We start from the raw sequence: 21,213 nt of genomic DNA on the forward strand, positions 1-21,213 counted from the left end.
TACATAGCCTACCAACCAACAAGATCGTCTTTTATTCTTTCTGTGCTTCTAAGTTCCAACTGACAACGTCTTTTATTATTTATGGTCACAACGGTAAACCATAATCTCTTCGTGGGAAAATTGTAACATAAGATTCCGGATCCGTTCGTCTTTATGCAATGACCGAAAGAAACACTCTTCTGGAAACGTCTATTCAAGAATTGTATTTCTGTAAAAATAGCCTCAAAGCTGTCGAAATTGGGACGCAACACCATACGCCAATAAACTTGTCACTACGATACAAACTACTTAGATAAAAGACGGAAATTTCATCCAGCTGGCAGCACTAAGCAAAACAGTTAAATATGCGACTAACTTTCAAGCAACAATTTTACGAATGACAAGAATAATTTGCTATATCTCAAACGCACGTAAGCAGCTATGTGAGGTAATAATGATAAGCAATTCAAGCACCTGTTCAAGGCTGGCCAACACCTCTTCAAGTTCGGCCTACACTTGTTCAAGCCTGGCCTACAGCTGTTTCATAATTAAAGATTCAACGATGATGCAATGCTATGCTGCAGCTGCAATGCTTTACAGGTCTTGCAATCGATAATGCAATCTGTTCATTTTTTAGAAATTTCCATGACGTAACACGCTAAGATTCAGTAGACCTGAATGGTTTTATATGACGTTTGATATGAAACTTGCCCGTAACAACCTGACACAAAACAATGCTTTTTGATCGCTTATCCGTAACAACAAGTGGTGGGTAAAAATAACTGTTAAAATTGGAAGTTTTTCATTGTTTTGCAGATCCACCCACCAATGTTGTTATCAACATCATTGAGTCTAATCATTTGGCTCTTTTGAATGGAAAATATTATCTTCAACCTGGTCAAAATCTTGTCATGAATTGTTCAAGTGAAGCTAATCCAATTGTCCATCGATGTGTGTGGAGGTTCTACGATGGCAGCAGTCAAGTTTATTCATTGACTATGGATGCTAAAAACGGTCATTGTTCGTTCGATCAAACGGTTGATGTCACGTTTATGTCAGTGAGTTGCTTGGCGACAAATAGTCTTGGATCGATGGAGAGAAGCTCAGAAGAGTTTATTGTAGTCCCACAGACCAGTAAGCAACATGATTGTAGCCTATATTTTGTTTTTGATGACGTTGTTGTGTGCTTACTTAGAAAAAGTTTTCTAATCAATGTTTTCTAAATTGTTTATTTACTTTTGAAATCCTTTTGTATTATATTTCAATCAAGCCATAAAATCAAAACAACAGTTGTCAACATATTCATGAAAACAAATTACTTTAATTTTTACTGAATTCATTTAAACATAACATGGAAAGAGAACGCTATCTATTATTGTATTGTTACCTTTAGGGTTGGTCAAGTTAAACATTCCCAAGAATGCAAAACTTCGAAACGAGGTATTAACCGTTGAACGAGATGAAGATCTAGATCTGTCTTGTTCTGTTGACTATGGGAGTGATTTGGGTGCAACATATCAGTGGAAAGGTCCGAATGGTTTTTCTTGTACAAGTTCTACACTCAGCCTGACACAATTAAGTAAATCGGATACTGGAGAATACACTTGTATAACAACTGACCAATTTGGGCGTTTCACTGCAAGGATACATATAGACGTTGTTTGTAAGTTCATGGTTTGTATAAAAGCATTAACACAAAAGTTTATACGACAGTTTTAATTTGCTATCGCTATAATTGAAACAAAATGTTTCTGAAGCGATAAAAGTTTGTAAATTTACCAAAACCTAGAGCTGTTGTTTTTTGTCAAATTTGGTAGGCTACAAACAACATTAAGTTGTTGCTAAATGCATTTCATGATGAACATTATTTTGAAATTACAATTGAAGGCTTGAATTTCAGATCTACATAAAATACACAAAAATCTTTGCAAAAAAAATCTTACAGTTTATCAAATCGTCATCAAACGATTTGTTAAGTAGGTTATGAGCCTAGACGAGGGCCGCAGATGTTTTTTTTTCTGGGCCGCACATTGGGTAGCTTTCTCCTAGTCTACACTTTAGCAACCCTAAAGTTTACTCAGCACAATTTCATTAGTCGGCTGTGTAGGCGAGTGGTGAGAGCCCTGGTACCAGAGGTGTACAGGAGCAGCAGTTTTGAAATATTTAGGAGCCGGAGTCTCAGTTTTTGCTCGGAGTGGAGCCGGAGTCTGAAATGTTTTGCAAAAATAGGATCAGGATTAAAGCCGAAGTCCGATTTCTTTCCAGTTAATTATTTGATTGTACCAATAGTTACGATATAGGCTACTTTGTGCAGTTGTTAGTTTTGTATAGCCTACTTCCATGGTTTTGTTTTTTTAAACACTAATTTTTTCATTTAAAATATGCTTTTCTTTCCATGACAGGCAATTGAGAAGGTAGGTTATACTGTAAGTATTATATGTAGTGGTCTATGAAAACGATCTGGGTTGTGGTTTATGTTTTACGTTTGGAGTCGATTGGAGTTGGGTGTCAACATTTTCAAAATATTTGGAGCAGAAATGGACTCGGAGTCGTAGCCTTCGGAGTCGAAGTGGAGCAGGAGTCTAAAAAACCTGACTCCGAACACCTCTGCCTGGTACACCACTAAAAAGGGCACCAGTTCGACACCGTTCAAGAGCAAATGGCCATGCACTTCTAGACTACCTGTACTGGTCACAGGTGACGTATTCATCACGTGACCATACCACAGTGGACCCAAAGGCAATGTGGTTTTTCAAATCAGTTTTTCAAAAACTAGGCAGAAGACAGAGAATTCATTTTATTTAAGTTTTCTTATGAAAAAAATTTTTGGTTCAGTTTTCAACTTTGAAGGAAATTGTGTGCTTTGTAGAAATTAGGCTACCTTTTTTTAATGTTTTGTGTGCGTGACTGTGATGTTAGCACAGCAGTAGCCATGGGAAAGGCTTGTGAGAATGGAACCTATGGTACTGCTCGGTACAAAAGTAGCCTATGTACAACTTTACAAAGCATAAAACATTATCAAAAAACGCCACGTTTTTGATTGTTGACAGTGAATACAAGAAGGATTGCATTGAGTGACATTGATAACAACACAGCAGTAAGGCATGCAAGTTTGCAAGAAGTCAAGTTTTGGAAATAGCCTACATAATAGTAGTAAGCAGTTAGCTATGGTATTTTGTAATTTCCGCAAAACTATAGCATATTACAGAGTTGAAATCAGTTAGAAAGCGATGTTTCCAATTCAGTTCTCTTATCACAGCAGTTACATGTTGGATTAATTTAGTCATTCAAATTTGATTTACAAATAAAGACACCTGATGAATTGTTGCAGGATGTATAGCTTGGTACAAATTTCGAATTGTGGGACGTTGCTCTGCTTATGGCTGTAAAAGTGGCTATGATAGGCATAAAACACCAAAAGGTGTGTCAATGCACAGTTTTCCTTTTCAAAATCATGAACTGTTAGAAAAATGGATCTGTAAACTTTCTCGAAAAGATTTTGTTCCAAGCAAAAGTTCTAAGGTGTGTTCTTTGCATTTTACTGATGATTGCTTTGTGAGTTTATCAGAAGATTCTAATGCAAGTTGAATTAAGAAGAAAGGAACTTCAAATCTCAAAAGAAGGTGAGCCTCAGATCGTACAGAAAAAAGCCAATGGTCTTTTGTACTTTAAGATGTCCGCATTGAACGTGGCGGCTTAAAGTACACAAGACCCAAAGCTTAGTTCAGTTTAGTTAGGTAGGTTTTGTTGACGAGAGAGAGGAAAAAACAAAACAAAATTATTCAAAACCAGGCCCGTAGCCAGACATTTTCAAGGGGGGGTTCCCAAATCCAAAAATATAGACCTTTTGAAAACACTTTCTTCTTTGCGTGCCCATAAGCAAGCAATCAAAACATAAGAAGCCGAAGTACTTAATATATATATAGGCTACCAACAAACTAAACCAACTTCAAATTGTCAACATTACAAAAACGAAATAAATACCGGTACAAACAATTTTCACATTAGCACATCCACAGTAGAACCGACAGGGGCGCCGGAAGTGGGAGGGGGGCAGATGCCCTTTTAAGGTCATGTAAACTACTGCACAATTTGCAATATAACAGTTTGAGCCACTGGTGGTCCACCTGGAATGTTTAGTGGTCCAAAGAAATTTTTGGTGGTTCACATAATGGACATCAGTTGCAATGGTTTACTCTATGGAACTTCTTTCTTAAAAAAATGGGACAATAGGACAAATACATGTAAGCTTCAGCGAATTCCACTGTAATTCAGCATAAAGCATATAGCCTACCACACCATCCACTAAACCAGGGCCGGATTAAGGTTTTGATGGACCTGGGGCTATATGGTAATCTGGGGCTTATATTTCTTATTGACATGTTTTCTGGATTTGGACAAAGCAAAGCTGTTAATAACATCATCAGTGTCTATTTTTTTTCCAAAATTTCGTTTTCAGTGCAGAGTAGAGCTAAGGAATGCAACCTTTTCTGGCCCATGGATGTACAAAAATCACAGTGCTACAGTTATAAAAAAATGACAGGCAACACTCTGCAATGCAAATCAGATATAGTATAAGCATGTCATCATCAGAGCCACAGCCACCATCTAAGTGCTACCTTTGTTTACAACAGTGGTTCTTAACTTTTTCTCTATCGTGCCTCCCTTAGCAAATGGTCCTTTGTTTCAAAATTTCCGACTTTAAATAAAGACTAAATTTAAAATCTTAACCTGCACGATGCTAAAGCTGATAAAAACGCTACCCTACATGATGCGATATTATTTACACCTAATTAATTTGTAAGTGAGATGTCTGCATGATTTAAAACCAGAGATAAAGTTGTAGAACACGCTAGGTCTCGCGCCCCCTTGGAAATTAGCTGACACCCCCTGGGAAGGCATGCCCCCTGGTTAAGAACCACTGGTTTACACAGTTAGCATTCGTTCTATGACTTTCGTCCTTCATTCTTTCGATCCTGATAATAAGCATGTCAGTTGCTCTTAGTAAGTTGTTATCGGTGGGCCTATTTTTGGTGGGCTTGCGGCTGCAGCCCCGTCAGCCTCCGCCTTAATCCGGCCCTGCACTAAAGCAACACACGTCCACAATTCTGTTGCCTGTTCTCACGTCAACTACCTTTTCTCACGAGAACTGCCTTCATATTTATAAGATTTTATCAATAGAATTATCCAGAAGGTAGAATGCAAGAAAGATTAACTATAATGTAAACTCTGTAACCGAGAAAATATGAGTTAAACAACTTTCGTCACATTCGCTAGCGCAACACAAGGCATTATGACGCAGCAATCATCAAATTTTAACTAAGACTTTACTATTGTAGCTATACATTATTTTCAATCATTTTGTTTTTCATCATTAACGCGTCCGGGACGAAAATGTTTTCAATCTTCCATTTATCTTCCAGAAACCTATTAAAAAGAACTATCTAACTACTGACCTAAAATGTCAATTACCGTCTTGTCACAGAACTAGTTTTGATTATGTTCTTGATAATTTTACAACTTCTTTTGAAGCATTTTTTCCTGATTGTAAAAGAATAAATTTCATAACTGAGCAACTGAAGCTTGTTGGAGGTTCTACAAACCGACGAAAATACTCTAGATTAACCACTGTTTTTGTATATCTGGTATGGTCAACAAGTGCGCGTCCTTACAGATTTATTTAAAAAAATGAAATTTTAACTTTGCCTTCAGAAAGAACACTTCGTCGTATCACTTCGTTGGCTCTCTGTGCGGTTGCTAGATACCTTCTGTCTGATCTTGGTCTTAGTTATGTCTTGCTTGGAAAATTGCAGTCAGATGCTTTAGAGTCCAGATTTGGTTGGTATCGTCAAATGTGTTGGGGTAGGGTGATTCATAAATTGAAATTTTTTTTAATGCAATGGGGCACCCTCTCGTATCGTGTCAATATCTGAAAAAGTAATCCCGTCAAATTTTTAGTGTAATCGAAAGCATTTTTAAATGGGTCATTCCATGTCAACTCAACAGGGTGTGTAAGCTCGACCCTCTTAGATTTTCTTGAAATTCACACTAAAGTTTCATATTAATGTATAATCAACACAAAACAATTTCAGCTCATTATCTCAAGGCGTTTGGAAATTACAGCCCTTCAAAGTCACCAAGGTCCTTCAAAATGCGTTCGCATGTAAATTTTCCTCCATGTTTGGGTCTTGATAAATTTTAATCTAAAGCATTTACAAATCTAAAATTTGGTATTCTGAATAAGAAGCAGCCCTAGTTTTCATATCTAACATCAAAATTGCTAATTTCAATTTCGTTTTAGATATAGAACCTTTCAAAAATTGAAATGTTTTACATTTGAACATTTTTTTATCAATTTTTGATGTCCGCTATCTCCCAAACCAATAGTCACACTTACAGAACTACCATTTTGCATATCATTAATCTATACTAGTTGGTAATTAACCCCCATGAGACTGATACCAAACAAATGTGAAATTATTGAAGTTTGGAGGGTGTAAAGATAAAGCCCGAAAAAAACTCAAAATAAGCCGTCGTTTGGTTAATATTTGACCCTGTGGACAGTCATTTAGGAAGTTGAAACTTTCAGGAAATGACTTTTGCCTAAGCTATAAACAGTTCAAGTTTCAAATATGCAACCCAACTCCTTCAATAGTAAATGCAGTTGTAAAGTCACGAGCTTGACCATCACATGCAAAAGTCTCCGGGGTAGGAGGTAGGGTGGCTTATTTGACAAAAAATAAAGTCAGAATACCATATTTCAGCATTGTAAATGCTTTACAGTAAAGTTATGAAGACCCAAACATGGGGGGAAATTTACATGCGAAGGCATTTTATAATTTCGTAAACTGCCGAAGCTGATGCTTCTCCACTCCCTGATGACAGCTTTGGAACAGCAAGGAGCTGATCAACTCCGTCTCCCGAAACTAATATGGGAAGGCAATCTACAGCCCTAAATTATTCCACTGTTAATGTATTATGTAAAGTGCTGGTATTTATAATACTATATGTGTTAATGTTCTCAATTTTGGGTCTTTTGTTTAAATGTTTGGGTGGCAGCTGACTTTGGTGACCTTTTGGTCTTTCGCTGCCATCCTTGTTGTGCGAATTATTTGTGTTTGTTGTGTTTTTGTTTATTGTTGTTTTTTCTTTTTCTTTCTCTTCCGCCAACAAAATAAACTGAACTGAATTGTGAGTTGCGACCTTTTCTTGTATTGTTGTGAATTTATTAACTACTGTTTGTCTATCGCATGTATCATAACATTGTAGTTGTGCCTGGGTGGAATTCCTTTCACCATTGTGATATGTGTAAATATAAAAATGCTGCCTGGCAATACAAGTTAGTTTATGAACTTTGTGTATTGAATAGCTTGAACCCCAATACTTGTTCAGTGCTGTTTTGTGCTTCTTGGTCACAGCGGTAAACCATAATCTCTTCGTGGGAAAATTTTAACATAAAGTTCCCGAATCCGTTCGTCTGTATATAATGACCGAAGAAACACACACTTGAACTTCTTTTCAAACAGTGTATTTCTGTAAAATTAGCCCGCGGCTATCGAAATGGGGATGCAATGCCTACACCTCTAAAACTGTCACTACGATACAGATTACTTGGATAAAAGACGGAGAATTTGTCCAGTTAGCAAGCACCAAATAAACCAGTTAAATGTGCGACCGACTTCCAACAAACAACTTCAAGAATGAATCAGAAAAATTTGTGATAACTCAAAGGCACAATGTTTAAACCGGTTTCAACAGGTTTGACACGAGTCTTACGGACGATGGTGCAATTTTGGCTCATGTTTTAGGAATTTCCATGACGTAATATTCAGTAGACCCGAACGGTTTCTACATGAAGTTTGACCAGGCGAACAACCGTCTGGAACATAGCAGCCCCTAGTTATGACAGTCTAACATGGCATAACTAAAAAAGAATTGACGACAATTGTGAGCCAATGAATAAAAACACATGATACACAAATTGTTTGAATCACTCACGTTTAAGTTAATACGCAAATACAAAGGGCATGCAAAGAATGAACAGCAATAAGAACACGACGATACATGAAATTGGTACCATAGGTAGTAGGTACACGCAAAAATGATGCTATATACAATGGTTGCGATAATAACCGACTGTTCTGGGCTCAGACAAGTGTCGGCCACCGCAGACAAAACCAGGCTCAAACCCTAACACTTAGGTGTTCTTTACGGGGGCGAGGCACGAAATATCCCTCAACACATAGTCTACTTTCACTTTCCCCGTACTCTCATCATAGTTGCAGACGGCAACTTTAGCTCTACGAACCACAGGCTTCCCTTTCCTAATTTGTGGAACTACCTCATGCACCCTCCCAAGTTGATACTTCCCACGTTTACCAATGTCCTGGAGAGAACCTACCACTACAAGTTGACCAGGCTCCAAATTCTCGGCCATTTTTAGCCATTTTTTCTGGCCCTGAAGACCTGGCAAGTAAAAATCGATCCATTTACTCCAAAACTGATGAGAAAGTGACAAATTGAACCAATAATCCCTTCTTAATTGGTCACGATCATGTGGTTGCCCAACAGCACAGTATGGGTCTAAGTATGGGGTCAAAAGTGAGGCAGGGGTGATGACAGTAAAATCCCTAGGGTCGTCACTCAAAGGTACCAAAGGGCGTTCGTTCACGATCCGAACGGCACTGCCTGTGTACGTAAGCAGTTCAATAAAATTGGGCTTACGAATTGAAGAGTCCAAAATGTGAAAAAATGCGATTTTAAATTGTTTAACCATTGCCTCCCAGGCGCCACCTTGCGCCGGAGCATACGGAGGTATAAATTCCCAGTTTATCTCTCTCTGTCTCAGGGCGTTGTGAAATTCAGCTGATCCTATCAACTCGGGTAACTTCTTAGATGCTGCCTGAAAGGTACTTCCATTGTCGGAATAAATAGCATTAACCTGCCCACGTAAATCTGTAAACCTTGTAAAGGCAAGTAAAAAATCACTCAGCGACAATGACGTAACCAGCTCAACATGAATAGCGCGAGATGCCATACATGTGAACAAGAGTCCCCAAGCTTTTTTGTGACTTCTACCTTCAACGAAAGTTAAAGGTCCAAGGTAGTCTAAGCCGCAATCAAAAAAGGGTTTCCTATGCGCAGTTGTGCGAGACAAAGGTAAATCAGACATGAGCTGCCTTATAGGTCGAGCTTTCTCAATCGCGCATACACCACAGTCATTAAGATACCTCTTCACGGAGGCATTACCATTAGCGATCCAAAACTTCTGTCGCGTAGACAACAAAGTGTGCTGTACTCCACAGTGCGCATTTCCATTATGATGCGACAGTACAACAAGCCTAGTGAAGGGGTGCTTCGAAGGCAAAACAATCGGATGCTTTGCTTCAAGAGAGATCTCGGGAGAATTACTTAAGCACCCTTCAATGCGGATTACACCAGCGTCATCTACACAAGGTCTGTACTTTTTAAGTGAACGTAATTCTTTCAACCGTTCCTTCTCACGTTGCGAAGCGCCAACACTACCTTGCTTTATCACTTCCTCAAGGGCATCCGGCGATCGTTTGGTCATTAAATGCACCACATCGCCATACACGCTCTTCTGAACAAACTTCACAGCCAACTCTGAAGCACTGTTAAGATAAGATGCATCCAGTTTTGGCTTCACAAAGCTACGCTTTCTCGTTTTACAGCACAAAAATTCAACAAAAGCAACCAAATAAGCGATTCTCTTTTTCATAACATACAAAGAAGGTGCGGCCTCGATCAATCTGTGAAGACCACCCTGTCCAACGTCAAGCGACTCCTCTTCGTCACGAAGATATAGGCTATGGACAGGTACTGAAGTGGCATTTTCTACAGATGGAATTTCCTCACACTGGTAGAGAAGACTAGAACCATTTAACCACAACTCTCGAGATTCTTTCTTTGTAATAAGATTTGGCCTTGTGCCAACATCAGCTGGGTTCATATCGGTAGGGCAAAAACGCCAATCCTGGGCTCCAGACAACAATAAAATATGCTCAACTCGACGCGTAATAAACTTATTCAAACGTAAATCAGGGTTTTTAACCCACTGCAACACAGTACGAGAATCACACCAAAAATACTTAAGGCAGTAGGGCATCTTCAATGCCTCGTAGGCCTGCTTCACGAGTCTTGCTGTATTCAAAGCGGCAACAAGCTCTTTCCCAGCTATCGGCCAAGAAAACTGATTTTTTACAACAATGGTATATTTACCCAGAACGAAAGACACACTCGGAACTCCGTTAACCAGTCTACGTAAGTAAACAACAGAAGAGAAAGCTTGATTCGAAGCATCACTAAACCCATGCAATTGATATGAAACAATATCATCCGGACTGCACACACCAGAGTTTGCAAAATACCATCTCGGTAACGAAAAATCCTTAAGCAGGTCCAAAGAGCGAAGCCACGACTCCCATTCTTTAACAAAGCTATCAGAGACCTCGGTGTCCCAATCAAACTTGTCTATCGCTAATTGCTGAAGTATAAGGCGTGCTTTTAGAAAAAATGGCGCTCCAAAGCCTAGCGGATCAAAATTTTGTCCAAGCTGACTGAGCATACTTCGGCGCGTGTGTTTAGCTAAGGGCTTTAAGGAACATGCGATACGCATCTCGTCAGACTCGGTTTGCCACACACAACCCAATGTCTTCGCTGATGGCAAAGTCATATTTTCAGTCTGAAAGTCAATGTCACGAATCAAAGGTGAAAGCATCTCATTATCCAAATTTGACAAGACAATCATAGCCTCCTTGTTAGCACTCCACTTACCAAGTTTAAACCCACGGCTATCAAACAAAGCAATTGATTCATGAGTGATTTGCTGAGCTTCCCCTAAGCTATCAGCCGAAAATATAAAATCATCCATGTACATATTATTTGCAATATTGCAGAGAGTCAATTCACCAGCACTGCTGGGATTCTGCTCGATCATTTTCTTTATAGCCAAGCAAGCGATATACGGGCTACTCTTTATTCCCCAAGGGTGTACACAAAAACGAAATGGTACCATCCTACCATTTTCAAGGTCATCATCTTCAAACCACAATATACGAAACAAATCCCTTTGCGACTCAGGTAACTTTATTTGAAAGAAGCATTTAGTCACATCAGCCATGAGACCAAACCTACCAAGCCGAAATCTAGCCAAGACATCTACCAGAGGGTTTAACAAGTCAGGACCCGAAAACATTACATCATTAACACAAGTTCCTCGAAATTCAGACTTGCCATCGTAAACAATGCGCTTTTTTAATTGTGACGTAACAAAGTATGGTAAATACCATTCAAATTCCTTGACATTTCCTGCTTCACCAGTACGCTCAATATAGCCATTTGATTTAAGATCTTTCATGGTGTCAGTAAGGAAATCACGAAGTTCAGGTTGTTTTAAAGCTTTCTTCCTTAAAGCAGCAACTCTATCTGACACCAACACAAAATTGTTAGGTAGATCAATATCTTCCTTCAACGGAACAGGTATCTCAAATCGACCATCTTTCAACTCAATATTCGGTTCAACAAGTTCTCTAGCCAACTTATCATTGCGAGACAATTCACAGGTTTCATTTTGCAAGGTCAAATCCTGAATGACTTTATTCAGGTCTGCTATTTCCATATCACGAGACTCAATTTTAAGCTGAAAGCCAGAGATGACATCCGACTCTGAAGACGTCTGCACTCTGCACACTTTAGCAACGCTTTCCTCTAAGGGTGACTTACCACCACAAGCCAACCAACCGAGAGGAGTGAGTAAAGCATGCGGTTCACTACGATTTTCACCAACACGTTCTTCTTTTGCCCACATCAAATAAGCGTTGTCGTTGCCAATCAGTACATCTACAGTACTACAATCATTCAAATGAAACATATTCACGTCATGAAAATGACGGAAACCATTTAAATCTTGTTTATGCGGTAAAGTTTTAACATCATCAGCCCAAGCTGGGTTAACCACCGAAGTTATATCACAAAACAGTTCATCTGTCTCTAACGACTGGATGTTGAGTTTGACAAGGTCAGCACAAGTAGCTTTCTGACCAGCCAGGGTATCCATTTTAAACGACGCTTTATCGTACGGTTTAAGATCAAGTTCACACACCAAATCACTCGAAACAAACGTCAACTGCGAACCAGGATCATGCTGACAATACACCAACTTCGATTTGCCAGTCATTGGATTCAAAACACGAGCAGCAGTAACGCGGTTAAAGGCTGCTTTAACATTTCCAATCTTAACATTACGCACAGGAACTCTGGCACGAGCATCATCTTTCCCAACAGAATCCAGAGAATCATGTGACGTCACATAAAAATCATGCAGAAGAAAATAGTGTTTCCTATCGTTGTTAGGCCCACACTTACGACAGTTATTTGCATGAACGCAATCCCTAACCATATGCTGGCGCAAACAATTCAAGCATTTGCCAGCTTTCACAATGACATCTCTCCGATCTTTAGGTGTCAAGCGCAAAAATTCTTTACAATTAGACAAAAAATGATATTCAACTTGACCACGTGACGAACAACAAATGCATGCCGGTAGGTTTTTACGTCTGGCTTCACCACCGCGCGGTGCGCCAACAACAGTCGAGTACTGCGAACTCCCTGACATCACATCATCATGGGATTTTACGGACGTCTGCCTAACCGGACATGAAGGCAATTTTCCTTTGCCAAACTTTTTAAATTGCTGCGACTCACCAGAATCGCCCATTAGCATAATGCTAAAATCAGTCGACTTACGCGTTTCCTCCCGTACTAGAAATTCAAACAAACTCTGAAAAGTAGGCTCATTAGTGCCACCATACTGATCACCTAAAAAGTCAAGATAACGCTGCTTAGCGTCAAACGGGAGTCGCTTAGCCAAATCCAAAACAAAATGTCATTCCAATTTGTCACGCTGACCATAAGCTTGCGCGTAAAGCAAACACTGCGATAATTCATCTTTAAACTCTTTCAGATCACTGGAAGAGGTCGAAGTCAATTTGCTACCATAGCGATACTTTCTAATTTCCGGTTCTGCAAAAAGACCTCCACGAACCCCAAAACGCTGGGACAAGCGAGCTAACGACATTTCTATCCTGTCTTCCTCTGACAAGCCAGGGGTGTCAGAAACCAAATTAGCAATCGTTTGCGCAGCTGTTCTAACACAAGCTGCTTGTAACAAAGTCAAACAAGTCTCCTTAAAGGGCGAAGCTGCCATTAAGGCCGTAACACGATTTTTAAAGAAGATAAATGGCATATTATTACCATCGTAACCAATCAAGGCCGCCTTATCGAAAAACGTCTTACTATTTTGGTATTCAAAAAAGCAATCCTGCTGTTGAGAACTCGATTTAGCGGGAGAAGACAAGCTATATCCCTTAAGGCTTAAGGGGCTGAGTGGGCTCAGTCACGTGCACAGCCCGATCACGATCCTCACACACGTTAAAATCAGGATACGCGATACGCCTCTCACAACCACCCAAATTACGTGTAGCTGGGCGACCAAAACCTAGCGGCGCAGAAAACTGTGAAGGGGGCAAAGCATTACTGCTAATGGCGGCCCCGTGACCTGTACGCTCTGGGGGAGGAGTTCGGTTGTAATTTGCAGACCTTGGCTCTACAGCATTCGGAAGACCCTTAGCCGCGGCCCCGAGACCTCCTGAAACAGCTGGAAAACGTGTGGATTGCCCTGGTCTACTCACAGGTTGAACGGGCGTTTGGAAAAGGTTGTGTAAATTAAACTGCGATTGATGTTCATTTCTGGAATGCCTAGAAGAGCCCTTCTTAGAGCTACGCCGAGAGCCCACCTCTGATCGATATTCAGCTAAAACTACCTCTTTACGTTGTTCAGCCCTCAACTGAGCGTCTTTGAGTGCGAACTCAGCAGCTCTCGCTTCGGCTCTCGCGGCGGCCTCAGCTGCTCTCGCTTCGGCCTCAGCTCTCGCGGCAGCCTCAGCTCTCGCGGCAGCCTCAGCAGCTCTCGCTTCGGCCTCAGCTCTCGCGGCAGCCTCAGCTCGAATGGCCTCAGCTCTCGCGGCAGCCTCAGCAGCTCTCGCTTCGGCCTCAGCTTGTATCTGGAGCTCCTCTCGTCTTAGCTGCAGGTTAATTTGTGCCACTATCCGAGACGAAGTCATAGACATCCTAGTGCTTACATTTGAGGCGCTATCCTCAGGATGTATGTCAGCATCCAACATATCTGAGAACTCACTTTCTTTTTGTTCAAAGTTATTTTTTAACGAGTTAAATTCGGGGTCTACCCTATCACGAAGTTCTGCCAAGATCGCAGAGTTAAAGATTTTACTCAAAAGAGCATGGAAATTCCGTAATTCCTCTTCTAAAGTAGATAACTTAGATCTAAAAATTAACAGTTCCTGCTTATCACTCAAAGAACCTAGGGCTACAGAAATTTTCCCAATTTGAGTCAAAATATCCCGTCTAAGATGCCGGGCCTCTCGAACTGACTTAGCCTCATCGTTAATGGGTCCCTCCCCAGAATGGCCTGCCCGACCGCAAAGAACATCATCAGGCTTAAACTCAGTCGAGTCTACGGCGGTCGAGTCCTTGTCGCCACCGAGTGTAGACATATTAAATGTTGGGGCTAAATTTAACAATTAAAAAAATTAAGTTACACAAACACACAAAATTATTAGGCTACAGTAGTTATAAAAACTTAACTGCAAAGACAGTAAAAATACAAAAAAGAATTTAAATGCACGATACCGTAGCTGTACGAGTATGAAGTCCTAAAGTCCACAAAACTTGCTTGGATTCTTCCACTTGAATCTACAAGCACAGATGGATTGTCTTTTAATCTTCTTTCTTGCCAATGATTGTCAAAGTTATTTTTCTTCAGTACCAAACTGAGAAGAAATGTCTTTACTTTTCTTTGCTTCTGTAAGAGTGTAGACTACCAACCAACAAATCTTCTTTTATTATTTCTTGTATTTCTAATTAGTTCTTCTGCACTAGCTGACAACAAACACGTCGTTTATTTTTATGCCTTCAAGTGCTTCTTGGCCTACCAGCTAACAATAATCGTCGTTTATTTTTCTTGCTTTAATTTCTTCTTGACCTACCAACTGACAAAAATCGTCTTTTATTTTTTATGGTCACAGCGGTAAACCATAATCTCTTCGTGGGAAAATTGTAACATAAAGTTCCCGAATCCGTTCGTCTGTATATAATGACCGAAGAAACACACACTTGAACTTCTTTTCAAACAGTGTATTTCTGTAAAATTAGCCCACGGCTATCGAAATGGGGATGCAATGCCTACACCTCTAAAACTGTCACTACGATACAGATTACTTGGATAAAAGACGGAGAATTTGTCCAGTTAGCAAGCACCAAATAAACCAGTTAAATGTGCGACCGACTTCCAACAAACAACTTCAAGAATGAATCAGAAAAATTTGTGATAACTCAAAGGCACAATGTTTAAACCGGTTTCAACAGGTTTGACACGAGTCTTACGGACGATGGTGCAATTTTGGCTCATGTTTTAGGAATTTCCATGACGTAATATTCAGTAGACCCGAACGGTTTCTACATGACGTTTGACCAGGCGAACAACCGTCTGGAACACTTCTAGAATATCCAAACCAGGGTTTTTCTAAATAACTGGTTTTCTACTCAAGATAGGCACAATCACTGTTCATAAACCAGATAGGAAATCATGTTTTCTGCATTATTTGACACAAAAACTGTATCTCTAGCTCCAGCAGTTTTTGAGATATACATATTTGGTATTTTGGGGGAGGGCGCAGAACTTTAGGGGGGAGGGCCACCCCTAAATCAATTTCAAATTCAAAAATGTTTTGCATATGTTATTTTTCTTACAACCTCACCATTTAAAAGAGTGTCCTCAGCAAAATTTAATAAATCTTTATTTTTTGTCAAATAAGCCACCCTACCTCCTACTCCGGAGACTTTTGCATGTGATTGTCAAGCTCATGATTTTACAGCTGTATTTACTATTGAAGGAGTTGGGTTATATATTTGAAACTTGAACTGCTTATAGCTTAGGTAAAAAAGATTTTTTCCTGAAAGTTTCAACTTCCTGAATGACTGTCCACAGGGTCAAATATTAACCATAAGATGGTTCATATTGAGTTTTTTTTCGGGCTTCCTCTTTACACCCACCAAACTTCAATAATTTCAGATTTGTTTGGTGTCAGTTTCATGGGGGTTAATTACCAACTAGTATAGATTAATGATATGCAAAATGGTAGTCCTGTGATTCAGGCCTGTAGCCAGGGGGGGTCGCCCCCCTGGCAAAATCCCAACATTCTCGAGCAACAGCTACAATTATAATGATTTTGTCCATCTTTCTCGTTGCCGAGCTCCAACCTAGGCCCAATTAACTACAATTGTTTTGTTTAGTTATCAGCTAAGATAATTAAACAATTTCGCCCCCCCCCCACCCCTCTTTTGGCAACCTCAACATGTTTAATTCAACAAAGGCCAGCACGTGTTGGGTTGGTAGAAAAATTGTCAGAAACTGTGCAAAATGAAAATGTTTTGGGAAAGAATGATAACCTAACAAAGAGGGAATGGTTTTCCAGCAGGCCTACAAACCGGTGCACATTAAACTATTTAATATTAGCTGTCGCTATTCTCGGTACCATACCTAATTCTAAGGGTCAGTGATAACCAATTTGTGCACTGATAAACCAAATTTGTGCAGTGATAAATCGCAAAATGTGTAGTGGTGAAGCAAATGTTTTTTGAAGACAACGCATACAAAATATAAACCCGTAATCTTTTAAGCAATAGCCTACGTTTATTTTTTCTCTTCAATCCAATCAGTGTAAATAAATTTTGTTTCTAGTTTTCTGATCTGTGAAGTGTTCAACCTTGCAGCAGATATTGCTACATTTGGATCTGGCACTGCCGTTTGTCAGTGTGGATTCTCAGTGTTAACAAGGGTTGACGCTCCCACTAGACCAGTGGTTCTTAACCTTTAACTTACTAACCTGCCGAACCCTTAGGCTAATCTGCAAGCTTTCGTTGAACCCTAAATTTTCGCTAAATCTCAAAAACAAAAATTTACATTATTTAATAGTAATACATTACTGTATCAATGAGACTTCTGTCGTCGTTTTTCTGAGACCAATAGCGAGATTCGAGGCTTTGCCTCGGAAACAGCAATTCGCATGTCATTTTCGCGTGCAAGCAGGTTTCGTTTTTTTGCTTTAACATCCACCAGAATAGAAAACGCATCCTTGCATAAATAAATGGTTACGAATGGCATGAGAACTTCAAGGGAAATTTTTGTAATAAGAGGATAACTTTTCATTTGTTGGCACCAAAATGTTTGAAGATTTGTTGTGTTGAAGTTTCTTTTTTTTGCACCTCGCTTTCTTGAAGCTCGATAATGTCATCCAAGTATGAACTGTTTATATCTGCTGTTGTGGTATCGTAAGCAAATGGTTGACATATCCATGCTGGATATTGCGTTTGTTCAGGAAAGTACCGTAGTTTTGAAATGAATTTTGCAACTTCGGCTAAAGCCTCTAAACTTCTGCAACTTCGCCAATAATTGCTGTATCGGAACTACTTAGGCCTACTACCTCGTCCAGAGGTGGAAAGTTAGCGAAGTTGTTGTTTTCCAATCGCTGCCACCACAACTGCAATTTCCACTGAAAAGCACTCATTTGCTCTTCAGCTTCTATTGCCTTTTTACCAGCTCCTTGCATTTGGTAAGTCAGCTGATTGAGAGCACCAAAGATGTAAGCCAAAGTAAGGATAAAACTTGTCCTCAAAGTGTTTTAAATGCCGATAGTTGAGACTTTTCAAAAACTTCAATAATTCTGTGCACAAAGCAAAAACGCGATTCATCACTTTCTCCCTCAATAGCCATCGTACTTCAGTGTGGTTCAAAAGTGTTTCCAAAAATTCGGGCGTTAGCGCTGAACCCCTGAAACAGCTTCGTCGAACCTCAAGGGTTCGATCGAACCCTGGTTAAGAACCACTGCACTAGAGTTTAGTGACTAGACAGAGCATGTTACAACCAAGACAGGCAAAGTTGGTGCTTATGGCCTTTGAACATTCTGTATCGAAATCTATGGATTTAGACTTGTTTGTGAGACGGTTTGCATTCAAAATCTGCGACTGCAGTTGCAATAGACTAGCTCACGGGTGCAGTGGCGTACGCAGGATTTTCTCAAGGGGGGGGCCATTGAGAGTAGCGTAGCCAGGAATTTTGAAAGGGGCGTTTTCGCTTAAGACGACACCCAGCAGCGGGGGGTCTGGGGGCCCTCCCCCAGAAAATTTTGAAAAATTACTTTGAATTTAGTGCATTCTGAGAGCATTTTCAAGAAAAATGTGGGTATGAATATTCCTGTAAAATGGTGCTGTCAGGTGGCATAGCAAAAGGATAAGATCATGTTTTCTTTGGCATTTTTTGGAAATAAAGCTAACTCTCTATGTTTTCTTGTTGTTAATTCCTGGCTGAGATGTTTGAATGTTTGGTATTGGCAAAACTCCCTCTTTTAATGCAGTTTTGTTTAAAATTAGGCAAGTTTTTTGATTTTTTTAGACTGAAAGCATCATTCCCAAGCATAAAGAGACTGAAACCATCATTCTTAATATCGTGACGTCACACGCGTGCCAAGTGGGGTTGTAACCCCCCCCCTGGCTACGCCACGGGCCATTGATATCCCAGACGTCTTCATGATATCCATTCCCAGTATGGTTTTAGTTTAAACTATATCCATTTCTCTCTCACTGATCACTATAATAGGCTTACAGAGCACTATGCTACATTGGCCGGAATGGCCCGATTCGGTGAGTCCGATTCGGTGAGTTCCCTATTCAGTGAGAGCCTTTTTCGGTGAGAGCCCTATTCGGTGAGTTTTTTTTTTAAATTATTGCGCGCCGTAGCCTAATTATCATTGCCGTTATAGGGTTAGGGGATAGGGGTTTGGGGGTTTGGGGGTTTAAGGGGTTTGGGGGGTTTTGGGGGGTTGAGGGGTTTTTGTGGTTTGGGGTTTTTTGGGGGTTTTGGGTTTTTTTTGGGAGTTTTTGGGGGGTTTGGGTTTTTGGGGTTTGGGTTTTTAACTAGGCTACGGTACCCGATAATTTTCAAAAAAAAATTCAAAAAAATCACCGAATAGGGCTCTCACCGAAAAAGGCTCTCACCGAATCGGACTCACCGAATAGTAGCAGACCCTACATTGGCATACCTCGGGTGGGGTAGGTGGATTGGGCCATGTATTTCGTATTGGCTTAGTCTATAAAACAGACATGGGCAAACTACGGCCCGCGGGCCAAATCCGGCCCGCCGGCTCTTGTATTCTGGCCCGCCGGATGTTATCGACATGTTGCAAGTTTTATTATTGTGAAGTTTCAATAGGAGGATTAGATACCTCTTGTCTCTAAATAGCGATACAATGTAGAATGTAGAGCATTATGATGTCACAGGTACATTTGTGCGTCGCTTGACGCAACAGTGCTTTCTGCTTTTAACCAGTAATGTCTCGTTCTGTTGACTACGTTTTAAAGGAGAAATTCGAAGCCCTGAAGCTAAATGAGTTTTACGCATCGCTAAGCAACACCAGATTTCCAGAAATTCGAAAGGTGGCACAAAAAATGCTGGTATTGTTTGGTTCCACATATATTTGTGAACAGACGTTCAGCTTGATGAATTTTAACAAATCTAGCCACAGGTCTCAGCTGAGTGATGCGCACCTCAAATCTATCCTGACTATCGCCACAACCAAAATGATGCCAAATTTCGATGCTTTGGCAAAAAATAAAGCTTGACAATCCTGTCAGACGTCGTATTTAAATTCGATTTTGTTTTTTGGTTGTATTTTTCAGTTATTTGTTAATTTAATCTTCCGTTTTTTTTGTCCCTTTGTTATTCGTGTGACAAACTATATGTAAGTGGCGGCTCGATCACTTGGCCCGCCAGTCTAAGAACAAAATAATTTTGGCCCCTAATTCAAAAAGTGTGCCCACCCCTGCTATAAAACAACATTGTTACAGTAATTGCTTTGACAGAGCAATGCAAAACATATTAAATGCCTTAATCTACGTCGTTAACTACTAAAACATTTTTAAGGGGGGGCATGTCCCAATGCCCCCCCTTGCGTACGCCACTGGACGGGTGTATAGGCGGAATGCAATCATATAGGCTTATATCAAAATCCTCGGCACTAGCTTCTTTGAGCCAGTTAAAGTTTTTGCTCATAACAAGTAGGCTACCGCTATTTATACAACAAGTCAACAATTGCTGTGTTTTGTTGGTCATTGTAATATGGTTGCTGTGATTTAACTAGCGGATAAAATAAGATACCAGTGTCCAGTGTTGGTCTTAACACCAATCTGATATATTGCAATTTTTGTGGATACTGGTATTTAAGAGGTTAAAATGCCAAAATCATTTAAATTTTTTCGGCAAATATAAATTTCAATTTTTGAAAGGTTCTATATCTAAAACTAATTTGAAATTAGCAATTTTGATGTTAGATATGAAAACTAGGGTTGCTGCTTACTCAGAATACCAAATTTCAGCTTTGTAAATGCTTTAGATTAAAAGTTATAAAGACCTAAACATGGAGGAAAATTTACATGCGAACGCATTTTGAGGGACCTTGATGACTTTGAAGGGCTGTAATTTTTAAACGTCTTAAGATAATAAGCTGAAAATTTTTTTGTGTTCATTGTACATCAGTATGAAACTTTAAGCCTTGTTTACACTGACAGGCTTGTGCTGTGCCTTGTATTGAGCGGAGCTTTGAGCATTGTGAAAGTAGGTTTACATTGTATGTACCACACAAGGCTCCAGGTCCCGACAAGCGGGTGTTGCTAGTGGCACTGTAAACACTGCACTTGCAAGGAAGGTTAAATAAAATGACATATTTTGCCTCCTATCTCAAGTCAAAACCTTTTATGGAATTAATTTTCATTTAAAGCAGTTTTTGTGATGTCGCAGCACCCACGAAGGTCATGCTTGCCTTTCAACTTCTGTTCACAAATCTTGCCTTCTCGCTTGTGACTTGAGCTGAAATCACTTCGTTGCAATTTTCGCTCAAGCGTACAAAGAACGTCTCAAGCGACCACGTCAAAAGCAGCACTGAAAACCATTGGAGCGAAAACGTTTCAGAGAACATCACGAGACATGGCACAACAGCGTGAACAGCGCTTTAGTGTGAATTTCAAGAAAATCTAAGAGGGTCGAGCTTGCACAGTGCACACTGCACACCCTGTTGAGTTGACATG

General features: G+C 40.0%; 1 protein-coding gene across 1 annotated transcript in view; it reads left to right on the forward strand.

Moving 5' to 3' along the window:
- Positions 1–433: 433 nt before the first annotated feature.
- Positions 434–21,213, forward strand: part of LOC145781219 (uncharacterized) — a 37,876-nt gene continuing 17,096 nt past the window's right edge. Inside the window, exons 1-3 of the mRNA XM_082592997.1 lie at positions 434–482; positions 796–1,113; positions 1,373–1,642. Of these exons, the coding sequence (XP_082449123.1) occupies positions 434–482; positions 796–1,113; positions 1,373–1,642 (637 nt within the window). The remainder of the gene's footprint in view (positions 483–795; positions 1,114–1,372; positions 1,643–21,213) is intronic.

Source organism: Aplidium turbinatum, chromosome 12 (genome assembly GCF_918807975.1).
Source record: "Aplidium turbinatum chromosome 12, kaAplTurb1.1, whole genome shotgun sequence".
NCBI lineage: Eukaryota > Metazoa > Chordata > Ascidiacea > Aplousobranchia > Polyclinidae > Aplidium > Aplidium turbinatum.